Source organism: Streptopelia decaocto (genome assembly GCF_964273445.1).
Source record: "Streptopelia decaocto genome assembly, contig: HAP1_SCAFFOLD_397, whole genome shotgun sequence".
NCBI classification, from domain to species: Eukaryota; Metazoa; Chordata; class Aves; order Columbiformes; family Columbidae; genus Streptopelia; species Streptopelia decaocto.
In genome coordinates, this window is record NW_028116986.1 from 30,989 (window position 1) to 45,726 (window position 14,738).

The 14,738-nt window shown below is 41.3% G+C and overlaps 1 protein-coding gene and 1 long non-coding RNA gene across 2 annotated transcripts in view; both read right to left on the reverse strand.

The window, feature by feature from the left end:
* The window catches only part of LOC309451982 (uncharacterized protein), a 49,265-nt gene that overhangs the window by 21,382 nt on the left and 13,145 nt on the right, over positions 1-14,738 (reverse strand). Inside the window, 4 exon segments of the mRNA XM_082076666.1 lie at positions 9,327-9,387; positions 10,637-10,709; positions 10,789-10,822; positions 13,625-13,678. Coding sequence (XP_081932792.1) covers positions 9,327-9,387; positions 10,637-10,709; positions 10,789-10,822; positions 13,625-13,678 — 222 coding nt within the window.
* On the reverse strand, positions 4,470-6,396 carry LOC309451983. The gene is made up of 3 exons (XR_014186392.1): positions 6,293-6,396; positions 4,610-4,638; positions 4,470-4,507 (listed from the first exon to the last, which is right to left on the reverse strand). It is a non-coding gene; the product is annotated as an uncharacterized lncRNA (long non-coding RNA).

Below are 14,738 nucleotides of genomic sequence, written 5' to 3' on the forward strand. Positions count from 1 at the left end.
ATGAGTCTGTGAAGTGTTACTAAGAACGGCTCCACAGCAAAACTTTTGGATCAAAAAAAAAAAAAAAATTAAAAGCAAACAGTATTTCATTTCACTTCACTTGGTGGTCTAGCACTATGGAAAACCTTAGAAAGATCACCATAATGACCTTTCACCCCCTTCCCACAGGGATTTGAAATTTGCCTTAGTGGAATCACACAAAGCAGACTTCCATGACAACTACTCAACAAGTCGATTTAGAAGCTCCCAGGAGCTTGTCAAGTTTTGCTTCTAGCTTACTAAACTCAAACTGGATTAGCTTCTTCAGTTGTCCTATTGTACCTATCCTAGAAGCAGGATCGACAAACCACCTGGTAAAGGAGAAGTTCTTCTGGAAAGAGTTCTACCCCAAGAGCAAAACTTCCCTGCCATCCTATGCTCAAGATGCTAGGGAGACAGTATCACAAAACACAGGCAGAAACCCTTAGCAACAAAACCTGAACTTTCGGTCCCATTTTAGCTCCTAGGCAAAGCGAAACAGAAAGCTATCAAAAATTAAGCTGGGGGTAAAAATGTTTAGCCAGATCACAGCTTTCTTCTGATGCGTTAGCATCCAGTAACGTTTAAGTGTTCAGGCAGGTCAGTCCTAAAACACATACACTTTCATCATCATGCAACAAGAACCTGAATCCAAAAAATTACAAACACGTCCAAAGAACACACAGAATGCAAACAAGACAACTTCCTTTACAAAGGGGCCAGCAAGCGCTATGATTACTGGTGTTAATTCAAAAAGTAAGCACTTCATTGCTATAGCATGCACCCACATCGGAACAGCATTGCTAAGACAGACACTCATAAAAGTTCACTTTAGTCTATAAATGCCTACAGACAAACATCTAGTCCCCCAGGAAGTTACCGTTGTTGCATGCCTCGGAGACAATCTTGGAGTATATTCCTTGTCTGTCTGCAGCTGGGAGAAACACACCGGACGATACTTCCCTCAGACCTTCACAATTCGACTCTATAATCTAAAACATATGCATGACAATTGGTACAAATGCATTTTCAACTCATTTCTACGCAAAAAGCCAACTTGCACAGCATGGTATCAAGTATATAAGAGGTACAAAAACCTTTTATAAGACCCCAGGAAAGGACACACCAAGATGTACTATACTGGAAAATCACAACAGTTGTGTGTGTTTTCAGGTCTTAGGCAAAAACCTTACAACTCATCTAAACTGTTCTGTCACACTGAGAAACTGGACAGCCAGAAAGGAAAACTAACATGGCAACTCAAGATGTGGGTTGCGAACCAATAGCTGCAGGTCTGTGGTGATCCAACTTCTGTACTGAACTAGTACCTGACATTCAAGTTTGTGCTTATGTTTCTTAGGCACGTATCCTGCATGGTGAGGGAATACATCGATACTCCCAGTCACAAGGCCAATTTGGATTGAATGAAGACTAGCAAGGCAGAGCTTACAAAAAGGGCTGGAGCACACCTACAAAAGCTAGAGGGGATCCAATCAGAAGCAGCTAACCATCTAGGTTATACCCTAAGGAAAATCGCTGACCAGGTCAGCAGAACAGGGCTGCATGGTGAAAAAGCAACAATCCTGCCAGGCCCTGGTTACAAACGTGGAGTAGAAGCAGTAGAAGAAACGAGCCTTATCAGCGTTAGGGCTCAAGGCAACAGCAAGCTCTCAAGTGCTTCTGGATCTTACCCCTCCCCTCCATGCACCCCTTCTGTGGGGACCCCTGAGTCTTCCACAGACAGTACCTCGGAATCCCAGGGAGAATCATTATCTTCCTCTGCTCCCTCGGCTGGCAGGGCACCTATAAATGAGGTAACAAGTGAGACACTGAGTGGTTTTAGTTCACTCTGCTTTTCCCCGTCGGTCAAGCCCTGCATCCAAAAGATGCGCAGTGCTTCTCTTGCTAAGGACAACCTAAGAAGTGAGTGTTTCTTCACGCCTGGTCACATCATGGTATTTCCTTTTCACTGCCACCTCCTCTTGCCTCCTTTCCAGCAGAAGATGGATATGCACAACAGCTGACACAGCTACAAGCAACACCCAGCCCAATTCAGGAAGACACTCCTGCATGCTGCAGTCCGGTGAGATACAGAGTTTAGGTCACCTGCTCTCCAGCCTACAGCTCCAGAATTTGGCAGTTACTACTACTTTCCGCTGCACAGCAGCTAATGTAGAAACACTGTCCAAAACATCCTCACACTAAAATCATGAAGCAACAACGCGCGTTTTGTAGCGCCACCAAGAAAGCTCTTCCTGGACAGAGGGGTGTTACCCTGCACCTTCCCAGACGCTCAACACCTCAGCATTGCCACTGAAACACAGAGTATGGGCTCACAGCTCCAACACACGCCAAACACACAAAAGTTGTTTCTATCTTAGGGGATTAACATCCAAATCTCTTCTCTACCAGACAAACAAAAGGTTCAGTCTCAGTGGGTTCCTGGCCAGATGCGACTATCTTCATTTGGCTCTTTTAAGCTACTCCATTAGGTAAAACTGACTCAGGATTCACTCATGTGACTTCTAGTGCTCTCTCCAAGTAGCCTTTACCACTCCTCTCTCCTCTGAGATTTCCCTCCTCATCAATTGTCTTCCATAGTGATTTTGTGCAGATTACAGTGCAAAGCAGCTACTCTTCTATACAGAAAAGATAGGAACAACACTACCGATCCAAGCTGACTCAACACTATTGACCCAAAAATACATTTCAATGAGTTCTGATGAGTAGTAACAAAGTAAATAGATCGGGAAATCTAATCTCTCATTGAACACTCAGTTGTGCAAGATACTGCACCTTTTTTCCAGATTTATGAAATAAACTTGTGAAGGATGGCATTCAGGCCTTTTAGAGTCATACAGATTTGTGCCGCAGGAACTGTGATGCTTTGCTGAAGCAATCTAAATTGCTTAAACCAAAAGCCAACCATAAAAGTTGGAAGGAAATTGTCACATGTACTTCTTAACACTTGATCTTCACGATAACACCTGGGGAAACACTAACATGGCACAAATGAATAAAGACACACCAGAAAAGTAGCTGACACCAAAGGAGCTACGAAAAGGTGGTTGTTCTGTGTTTGTAATATTATACAAACGTATATATAACGTAATGATCCGCTATGGGGCTACATCTCACATTATTGTGTAATACAGACAAAACCAGCACTCATGCTTGAACAACTTTTAAGAAGCCTCTATGCATCTTATAAAAACGCTATCACCACAAAATAAAGGGCACAAGAGGACCTGCTCTTGCTTACCCACTGCAAAGACATGAGAGAGACGAGAAGAGCGAGAGGAAGAGGTGGTGGAGAGGAGGACTGGAAGAGCAAGAGGAGAGAGAGAGATTTTTCCTAGGGAGAAGTTTAATCTCTATTATTGCCAAAAGAAACACGGTACTTTTTTTATCCCCCTAAAGCGAGGATGCCAAGGTGCTTGGAACCATTTGTATTCTATACTTCAAAGTTACAAGTTCAAGTACTTGCTGACAGATCTGTTCACCTCTCTCTCATTTCTATTTTCAATAGCTGAATGTAGCAACTCTTAAAAACTCATCTCAATAGTAGATATGGAAATCAATAAACGTTAAAACAAGGAAACTAAAAAACCACTGAAGTCATATATCCTCCCTCCAATTTATAGTGGACCAACTAGCTGTGTCACTTTTATCCTTGTTTCCAAAGACAGAGAATTCCTGGCCACACGCTGACACTGTCATTTCCTCCCACCTTGTCTCTCTTCCCCGCTTCCTTCCCCTGCCTCTGAACCTGCTGGGCAGTTTCCAGCCTCAAAGGAATGTATTTGCTACACGTTCCAAAGCAACTGCCAGACAGGTAGAGAAAAGCCAGGGAAGCAATCATTCCTGCTACGTACAGCTACAGGAGGAGCCCAAGAACGATCCTTTCTGTCTCACCTGCAGCACCTGGACAGCTTAAATTGCAGATCCCTAGCCCGGAATCAGCTACGGCACATGCTCGGGGAACCGCAAATATCAGGAAGGGTTTTTTTGAGAAACTGGAAGGAAAGCAAACTTCAGGACTCCCCTGCAAAGGGGAGATGACAGCAGGTATAGAGGAGGAAGCCCACATCATGGAAGGGTATTTGCAGTGTTGAATGGCAGACCAGAGGAGGAGCACACACATGCATAGAGGCGTATTTCAGTAGACCTTCTTTTCCCAGAACACCTTGCTAGAACCATTAATTTAGTATTAGGAAAAAAACATGCCAGTACAATGTGTCTGGCCATAAAAAAACCCAAAACACTACAGAGACTGCTATGAATACCTTCAATATCATCTGCATCTCCTAAACCTAATTCCTCCAACAGATCTGCAAAACAAATACATCAGATGCTTTATTAAATACTCCTCTCCAGAAAGATTATGAAGCTAAACCCAGAACCACATGAACTAAACGTTACCTGATTCCTGCTGCCTTTTTTTAGGAGAGGTTTCCTTCATTTCCAAAGCTGATTCTGGAGTCTTCAGCTAGAAAAGACACAATCCAATGACAATAGGCCAATTTCAAAGTAACCACATACTATTCAATGAGGACAACAAGTAGCCCATCTGACATGAACAAATACTTACCTGGGAATTGCTGGGTTTCTCTGAAAAGCCTGGAGGTTAAAAAAAAAAAGGTTTTGAAAAAAAGTGATTTTATTTAATTGAAGGTCTCTTTTCCTCCATTCAACATCACCAGGTTTACAGCTAAGTATTAGTTGAAAGCATTCTTTCATCAAGAGTATGATACCTAACATTCAGTTTGCCTCATCGTATAGCATTTGGATGACTATACCAGAAATGGACACCACACACTTCCCATCACGCACCTTGGATTTAAAAAACAATAATCACAAAACTAGGACAATTCATGTGAAGCAATAAGGTCGGGCTTGTTGAACGAACAAAATCAAAATACTTAGTCCTTTTGAGGAGCTGAATCCTGTTTTCTAAAAGGATTCTTTCAAAAGCCAAATCCGGTCTGCTATAGCGAATGATCACAAAACAGCGCAGCAGCGCTCCGACTGCAATTCTGCAAGTGCTTTGTGTGAAGGAGTATTTTCCTTTCCATTGATGGGACACGGCAAGCATGGCTGCAGACACAGAAACCTCACACGTGTCATTCAGCAAAAGGAAAAAAAAAGAAAAAAGAAAATCGAGCTAGTTCTCATCAAATTGTTCTGGTTTAGCTTGCAAGGAAACAAACAAATGTTGTTTGGTTGTCATCTGCATTTGTAGTATAGTTCCAAATACTTTTTTTCCTTAAATGTTGTCCAGCATTAAATCATTTCCAAACCCACACAATCTACTGGCCCACCTATGTTTCTCAAATCCTCTGCTTAATTCTTTGAGTTTGAGTCCTCGCATGAAATGAGTCTGTGAAGTGTTACTAAGAATGGCTCCACAGCAAAACTTTTGGATCAAAAAAAAAAAAAAAAAATTAAAAGCAAACAGTATTTCATTTCACTTCACTTGGTGGTCTAGCACTATGGAAAACCTTAGAAAGATCACCATAATGACCTTTCACCCCCTTCCCACAGGGATTTGAAATTTGCCTTAGTGGAATCACACAAAGCAGACTTCCATGACAACTACTCAACAAGTCCATTTAGAAGCTCCCAGGAGCTTGTCAAGTTTTGCTTCTAGCTTACTAAACTCAAACTGGATTAGCTTCTTCAGTTGTCCTATTGTACCTATCCTAGAAGCAGGATCGACAAACCACCTGGTAAAGGAGAAGTTCTTCTGGAAAGAGTTCTACCCCAAGAGCAAAACTTCCCTGCCATCCTATGCTCAAGATGCTAGGGAGACAGTATCACAAAACACAGGCAGAAACCCTTAGCAACAAAACCTGAACTTTCGGTCCCATTTTAGCTCCTAGGCAAAGCGAAACAGAAAGCTATCAAAAATTAAGCTGGGGGTAAAAATGTTTAGCCAGATCACAGCTTTCTTCTGATGCGTTAGCATCCAGTAACGTTTAAGTGTTCAGGCAGGTCAGTCCTAAAACACATACACTTTCATCATCATGCAACAAGAACCTGAATCCAAAAAATTACAAACACGTCCAAAGAACACACAGAATGCAAACAAGACAACTTCCTTTACAAAGGGGCCAGCAAGCGCTATGATTACTGGTGTTAATTCAAAAAGTAAGCACTTCATTGCTATAGCATGCACCCACATCGGAACAGCATTGCTAAGACAGACACTCATAAAAGTTCACTTTAGTCTATAAATGCCTACAGACAAACATCTAGTCCCCCAGGAAGTTACCGTTGTTGCATTCCTCGGAGACAATCTTGGAGTATATTCCTTGTCTGTCTGCAGCTGGGAGAAACACACCGGACGATACTTCCCTCAGACCTTCACAATTCGACTCTATAATCTAAAACATATGCATGACAATTGGTACAAATGCATTTTCAACTCATTTCTATGCAAAAAGCCAACTTGCACAGCATGGTATCAAGTATATAAGAGGTACAAAAACCTTTTATAAGACCCCAGGAAAGGACACACCAAGATGTACTATACTGGAAAATCACAACAGTTGTGTGTGTTTTCAGGTCTTAGGCAAAAACCTTACAACTCATCTAAACTGTTCTGTCACACTGAGAAACTGGACAGCCAGAAAGGAAAACTAACATGGCAACTCAAGATGTGGGTTGCGAACCAATAGCTGCAGGTCTGTGGTGATCCAACTTCTGTACTGAACTAGTACCTGACATTCAAGTTTGTGCTTATGTTTCTTAGGCACGTATCCTGCATGGTGAGGGAATACATCGATACTCCCAGTCACAAGGCCAATTTGGATTGAATGAAGACTAGCAAGGCAGAGCTTACAAAAAGGGCTGGAGCACACCTACAAAAGCTAGAGGGGATCCAATCAGAAGCAGCTAACCATCTAGGTTATACCCTAAGGAAAATCGCTGACCAGGTCAGCAGAACAGGGCTGCATGGTGAAAAAGCAACAATCCTGCCAGGCCCTGGTTACAAACGTGGAGTAGAAGCAGTAGAAGAAACGAGCCTTATCAGCGTTAGGGCTCAAGGCAACAGCAAGCTCTCAAGTGCTTCTGGATCTTACCCCTCCCCTCCATGCACCCCTTCTGTGGGGACCCCTGAGTCTTCCACAGACAGTACCTCGGAATCCCAGGGAGAATCATTATCTTCCTCTGCTCCCTCGGCTGGCAGGGCACCTATAAATGAGGTAACAAGTGAGACACTGAGTGGTTTTAGTTCACTCTGCTTTTCCCCGTCGGTCAAGCCCTGCATCCAAAAGATGCCTTCTGCTCCTACTCTGAGACCTGAGGTAAGGACCAAAGTGCTCAACTCTGAAGAAGCTGGTAATGCTTTCAAGCACACACAGCTGTGGCACTGGAGAGACCCTCTACATTTTAAAACTGTAGAAGATTAGGCACTAGAACAAACAGCTCTCAGCTTAACTCAAATCTCTCCTAGCCTTCAGCTAAGAACAATCTCAGCTTTTCAATCCAACAATATGGGCCAGTAAGGGGAATACTACTGTCACACCCAAGACACTCTTAGTCCTCCATTTTTTTATCACGTGTGTGTTGTGTTCAGATTACTTCAGGGACAACAGAGCAATGCAAGCAAGAATGCTACTTGCTTCGTATAGCATTACTGGGAATCCAAAATCATAATTGCAGTTCTTCAAGAATTAATGAAAAGGAACAAAAGCTGCTTTCCTTCTCTGCCAATGCCCACTAGCATTCACAGGCAAGGGAAACATTTGCTGTCTTAGAGGTCAATCACCATTTTCTTTCATTTAGTGTGCATTAACATTTAGAGAGGAATAACTGGGACTAGTATTTACTAATTCATTTCTCTCACCAGCATTTTCTTTTGAAGCATTGTGGACTTGATGGTTATCATTACAAATAGAATTCTTCACTCCCTCAAGAATTGCAGTTTGTAGCTTTTCACCTGTGTCTTCTTTTTCCTGCTCCTCCTCCTTTTCTTCCCATTCAGGTGATTCTCCCTAAAAGAAATGGATCAAAGCAGCTGGAAAGAGCCGAAACAAGCACCTTTTTTGCCATCCATCGACAACTTGAAAAATACTTTTCTTGTGTAAGACAACAGGGAAACTTTGTTGAGCTTTGTTTTACAAGACTTTCAGTTTTTCCATGGGAATCTACATGAGTAGAAAGCAATGCCTAATGTTCTAAGTCTCACCTCCAGTTCTGCAAAGCCCCTGAGAAAAATTCAATTGATTCCAGAAGCAGTCTACCGCCTATTCTTTTTACTGCAAAACCACTGCAACCAATATAAAAAAATATGGAAAATGTTGCCTGATATTATTCTTATACCTAAGAAACTGATTTGGCTAGCAGTGAGACATTTTCTAATACCAAAAAGGATGATCGAAAGATGGATATACGTGAAGAATAAGTATTAAGAGAAATCCAGTTTACTATTTGTTTCTTACCTGTATCACCCTTAGAAAATAATGTTGTCATTGGATCATCCCTATATGCTTACTTTGGTGCTTGAGTGAAATGCTGCTCTTAAATTTTCTTGACTGCTATTTAAGCACAAGTTTTCCCTTTCTTGCTTCAGGGCTTCCTCAGTATCTTCATCATCCACACATTCAAGAACAACAGAGTTTGGTCTTTGGCTTTCAAGCTTTGGGCTTTTTGCTGCATTTCTGTGAAACTTCTCCTGAATCATGCTTTTCCTATTCTGGCTTTCTTGTGTATCTTGCAAATTATTTAGATTTTGAAAGACAGCTTGTTTTGGCACTGACTTGCAAGATACTTCATTATTCATTATCTTTGGAGACATAGAAGTTACATTTTCTCGCACCTTTTCATAACACCCAGCTATAAAAACACAGGAGTATCAACAGATTCCTCCACCTTTTCATCAAGTTCTTTACTTATTTTATGATCATCATCACAGACATCTCCAGTTCCACACCAAGCTTCCCCTTCATACTTAGCATTACTAAAATACTTCAATTTCTGATTAATTTCCCCTTTAGGTTTTGTTTTCTTTCCCTGCTTCTCCACCTGTATGTCTTTAGACTGAGTTTCTTCATCTTCCTGATCTTCCTCCTCCTGTTCTTCTTTGAGGTTTTTCTTTGGTGACTTAGGACTTTCAATTCTAGAATCATCACCATCGTCTTAAAGCATAAGAAAAGGAAAAATGCATGTGAACAAAAGGAGTTATGTAAACAGAAAAAAAGAAAAAAAAAAAAACAAAAAACCACCCACAAAAACCAAAACCCTACTTATCAAGTCTACTTTTATATATCAGGATATCATACAATCTTTTCCAAATAGCTTACTCTTTTTCCTGAACTTCTGGGAAGCTTTCATTAACAGTGTCAAGTTTGGCTTCTGCGGCTTCTGTAAATAAAGATTTATTTAAGCAAACCAATTTTTTTAAAACGGTAACAAAAACAAATCCTTTGTTCACATCAAATCTTGAACAATAAATACAATCGGCTTGTCCTTTTGATAGTGCTCAGGTGCTTGCTCCATCCTATAGTTCTAACTATGCAAACACTTCTCACATATGCAATTCAGTAAGTATTTCACCCCAAAACACCGCACAGACATCTTTTGCAAATTGTTTCCGAAACTATGTTGAGATGCATAAGAGTTCTAAACGTCTGGTTTTAATATTTGTAAAAGTCAGCTGTATTTACGATTGCAGTTTCAGGATGCTTGCTTGCAAATACACATAACACAAGTAACTGTTAAGATCCCTAGACTGAATGCATAAATTAGTACCTGCAAGTACACTTACTAAAATATCCCTAAATTTAAAAATCATGCCAGAAAAATGCATCATTTCTATTTAAATCAGTGCAAGAAAATTAAACCATATTTCAAACTAAACATGCTTGTATCTCTACCATCACAGAGAGGGTTCAACTAGTACACTCAGGTTCCTCACCACTGCAGAGTCCCAGTGCAACAGATTAGATGCTCCGGACATCACTGCAGAAGTTGAAAACCATTCAGAACTTCAGTAAAAACAGCTATGAGAGCTTGTAGCTGACAGAAAGAATACTACCGAAGCATTCAAAAGAGAGGGAAAACATGCAGTGTGAGATTACATGCAAGCATGGAATGCCATCTCATAGCAGAAAAAAGATGACCCATTTGAATAACTCATCTATTGAGTGCTCTTGAGGAACCTGACGAGGAGGAAAGGAGAACTAGGTGATGAAGGATTTCAGTAGATCTTGGTAAATAAATGCCCTTTTTCTGAGCAGTTAGGATTCTGTCAGCAAATTTACAGGAAATAATAACAATGTTTGGAGAAGAACAGAATAGGTTAGCATAGTAACTTATCAACTTGCAGGGTCTGCAAATCTGACTCAAATGAACAAGAGTAAATAAAACCATGTGGTTGTTTATCCCGTCACCTATTGCTCTTTTGCCCCAAACCACAAATCTACTGCATGCTTGGCCACAGTTACAGGTCTTTTAGGGAAAAACTCACAGCAGAAGAGAGACTGGCAGGCCAGAGGCTGCTTCTAAGGAGAAAAGAATATTGGCTGGAACTGCAGCTTCTGTCAATCCCAGAGAAAACTTGCCTTCAAATCACTTATTTTTGCAGAACATTTTTCCTGTAAAGGCACCGTACCTTGGGGGTAAAATCGAGTTCTTCTTCCTCAGAGGTATGCCAACTGTCATCACCCTCCTCTTTCTCAGAGCTTCTTAAAAAGCAAAGCAAAATGAGTGCTGTGTCTCTCAAATGATTCCTCAGGTACGTGCTAGGTATTTTCAAAGTCTCACCTTATTGAGTCTCCTTGGGAAGAGTCATCTATTGCTGTGTAAAAATTCATTGACATGTTGAAATTAGATTCGGCATGCAAAAAATTAACCAATACATATAAATATCTCACATGGACAACTCTAAAGGTCATAAGAGAATGAAACTTTGGGCAGTCAATTCAACACAAGACAACATGAATGAATCTATTTCCAAAGCGACTTATTTTTCAAACCATACTGAATTAAAAAAGACAACAAAAATACCAGAGTTCTCTCTCCTTTGGATTCTTATGTCCTACAAGTTTAAGAAACACCTCTAAACTAAAAAAAATAAGCATAGTAGGAATACGCTATGTTAGTTAACAGTTAACATAATGCTGGTGGTTTAGCAAAATACTAAGTACATGAACCTCTGAAGTACTCATATTACACATGAGAACACATCACATGCAGAGATTTTACTACTCTATGTAACATGTATAACATTATGCTACATGCTACACTACCTAATGCTCTACCCAGTTACAGATTAATCTGAAAATGTAAAGAAAAAAACCACAAAGTACAGTTAAGATCTCAAGCTTATCCTCAGGTAGAAGAATCACCAGCAGTTCTCTATGCTGCACAGAAAAGGGCATTCAACAGACAAAAGGGGCATAATAACCAGGGCATTCTATGCTACACACCAAGCTTTTGTCAGCGGTATGAAGGCAACTTGGATATAGGATCATAGGACAAATCAGGTCAGAAGGGACTTCAGGAAGTCTCTTAGCCAACACCTCTTCAAGACAGGCTTAGTGAAGAGGTCAGATAAGGTTGTTTAAGGCTTTATCCAGACCAATCTTGAACACCTCCAAGGAAGGAGACTGTACAGCCTCGCTGTTTGACTGTGCTTATCACAGTGCAGCTTCTCACATTCAGTTAGACACTCTCTTGTTTGCGTTTATGCCTCTGGTGTCTCCACCTCCTGTCATGCACCACTGGGAAGAACGCGGCTTTGTCTTCGCCTCATATGTACTGGAAGCTGCAGCTAGGTCCCCTTCAAAGTCAGTTCTTCTCTAGGCTGAACAAGCCCAGTTTCCTCAGCCTCTGCTCACAGGGCATGTACTCCGGCCCTAGACAAACTGGATGGCCCTCCACTGAATTTGCTCACTGTTGAAAGACCAGTCCCTCTTGCACTGGGGGCTCAAAATTGTACCCAGGGAGCTGGACACACTCCAGTGAGTTGCCAAAGAGGATGGACAATCACTTTTCTCAGTTTCTTGGCTATGCTGCTCTTAATACAGCCCGGGACACTGTCGAGCTTCTCAGTCGCCAGGGCACTCTGCTGGCTCACGCTCAGCTCACTCCCTGCCAAGACCCTCTGGTCCTTCTCAGCAAAGCAGCTCTCCAGCCAGGCAGTCCCAACATGTTTTGTAGCAAGAGGTTGTTCCTCTCTGTGTGCAGGACTTGGCATTTGTCTTTGCTGAATTTTGTAAGACATGCCTGACAGTCCTTCTCTCCAGCTCGCCAAGGTCCCTCTGAATGGCAGCGCTGCCCTGGAGCGTATAGAATGATCCCCCCAGTTTGGGGCCATCTGCAAACTCAATGAGAGTGCCCTCTAGCACATCGCTGATGTCCTAATGAAATCTGCACTCAAGGAATCCAGCCTGAAGAGTGCTAACATCTCAACTATCAACAACTAAGATGAAACAAAAGGGCTCTTCAAGTCCCAAGACGGAAGGGAAAACCAAACAAATATAACCTCCACAGAGCAGCTATTTCAGCACTCCTCAAGTTCTCAATAACTAATTCTTGTTAACTATCATAACAAAATGAAGTTGTTTATAAACAGGAGATGGAGACAGGTGACCTCCCATGAAGTCACATGCTGACAACCAAACTGAGGTGTTGGGCAAAGCCATTGAAGGCAAAAGAAAACAAAGGCATACCATGCTGGAAGACATCTCTTCTACTGCCAGTAAACCACAAACGAGCATGCAAATTGCGTCTGTCCGAAAGACAGGGTTTATGTGGGAACTTTGATGAGTACATCTCCTGACCTGAACAAGGCTTTCAGACCATGAAATACAGTAGACATGTTCAGTGTAGACGCGTCACACAGACAAAACCTAGAGGCTGAAACTTCCAGTGCAAGCTGAACTAGCTAAAATACTAACATAGTCTCCGATTTTTAATGTTTCCTACTACAAACACATAATATTTTAAAAGAGTAATTATTTTTACATTCTGCAGCTTCCTGTAAACCCAGTGCTCACAGTCTAATCTACCTGCTAACGTCCCAAGCTGAATGAAAACATGCCTCTTAGAACTGGGGGGATAGGGAGGAACAGCCAGTTACAAACTCTTGACACAATACTTCAGATATATTTTTGATTAGTACAGTTATAATTAATCAAATCAGCTAAGGAAGTTATCTGAACTTCGGCTTTCAACGTACAGTAACTTTAAGCAATGATCGAAACCAGGTCACATTGCCTGTTAGAAGGCAACAGAGGAAGTTCATGAGCATGCTTTCAGACAGACCTTGATGCCCTACCACAGAAACAGGATCTAGAAAAGCTGTCTCTGGGGATTACTTGTTTCCCCTTTAACTGAAGTCTATTTCCATTTTGGAGCAATCAAAGAACATATTTAAAAAAAAAATACTGTCACTGATGACACAAAGCAAACGATTCAATAACAAATGACTCATGCAAAACATGCAAACAAACAAAAAGTGCCCAAAGACTGCTCGCAAATCTGATTTATAAAAGCAAACCCATCAAAATAGGGTCCTCCAGGATAGAAAACATCATAGATGTATTTGTACATAATACAACGTGTTTCATATTTGAAATGCTACTGTACAGAATACCTTTCCTTGATTTTCCTGTTCTTGATGTGTAGTTAGGAGATTGTTGCATTGTTATATCCATTTAGGAAAAGGCATGAAAAGGACAGACGAAACAGTGACATCAGAATAAAGTTCAATTCCCAGAAATTTGGAAAACATAAGCAGCACATCAACAAAGCTACAGCAATGGGAGAATGTACTGCAACTACAAGCCTACTCTACAGTTTTAGGTGCTAGAAATGAAAACAATCACAAACCGCAGAACTCTACTCTCAAGGGACAGTGTCAAACAGTGTAACTTAATTTACTAGCTCCATGTAAAATACCCACATTCCAACATTTTGAAATACTGCAACAGATTACCAGAAATGTACTGCTAACTTGACTAGTTCTCATCTAGCATAGACTGCAAACGCAATTCCTTCATATTTGTAGAGTGCTTTATACATACAGCACACTCAAACCCACTCCCTCTAAGCATCCCAAAATCCCTAAGTGCCAACAACTAAACTTTGGACATACGCTATCCAGACATTTTGAAGGAAATCTTGGCTCCACCACTACACAACTTCCAGCCATTATGTTATCTACAATCATTCAAGTTACAGTTTTAGCATGCTTGTTATCCCTCACTCAAAAAGCAGCCCAGAAACATGTTGCCTTAAACCAGCTCACCTTAAAAGCTGTGTCAGTTGGTGCCTGATACATAGGCCCCTCCTACATCAGTGTGAAGACAAGAGAGTCCTGCTTACATTGATGTGACCATGCTAAACTGCTGACATGCAGCAGCCTACGCCACCAACCAGAATGCAGACATGACAAGCAGTCTGAATGAATGCCCTGTTCCCTCAGCACTGTAGGACAGGCCACAAGGGGACCAAAACAGGTGCGTTGACTGTTGTGAGTGTCACGCATGCGTGTTTCTGTGCCTGTGCATGTCTGTGTATTGTGCGGCAGAAGTTTTAGAATATAAATCACCAACCACCTGCTCCGCCCATCCTATTTAGTAAAATTTTTTATTTTAATAGTGAGGTTCTGTTATTGCAGCTACCTGACACCAAATTTCTCTGTGGTAAGGAAACATTTGTCTCAGAGCAGAAGGGAGTCCTGCTGATATTGATTTTACTCTAAATAC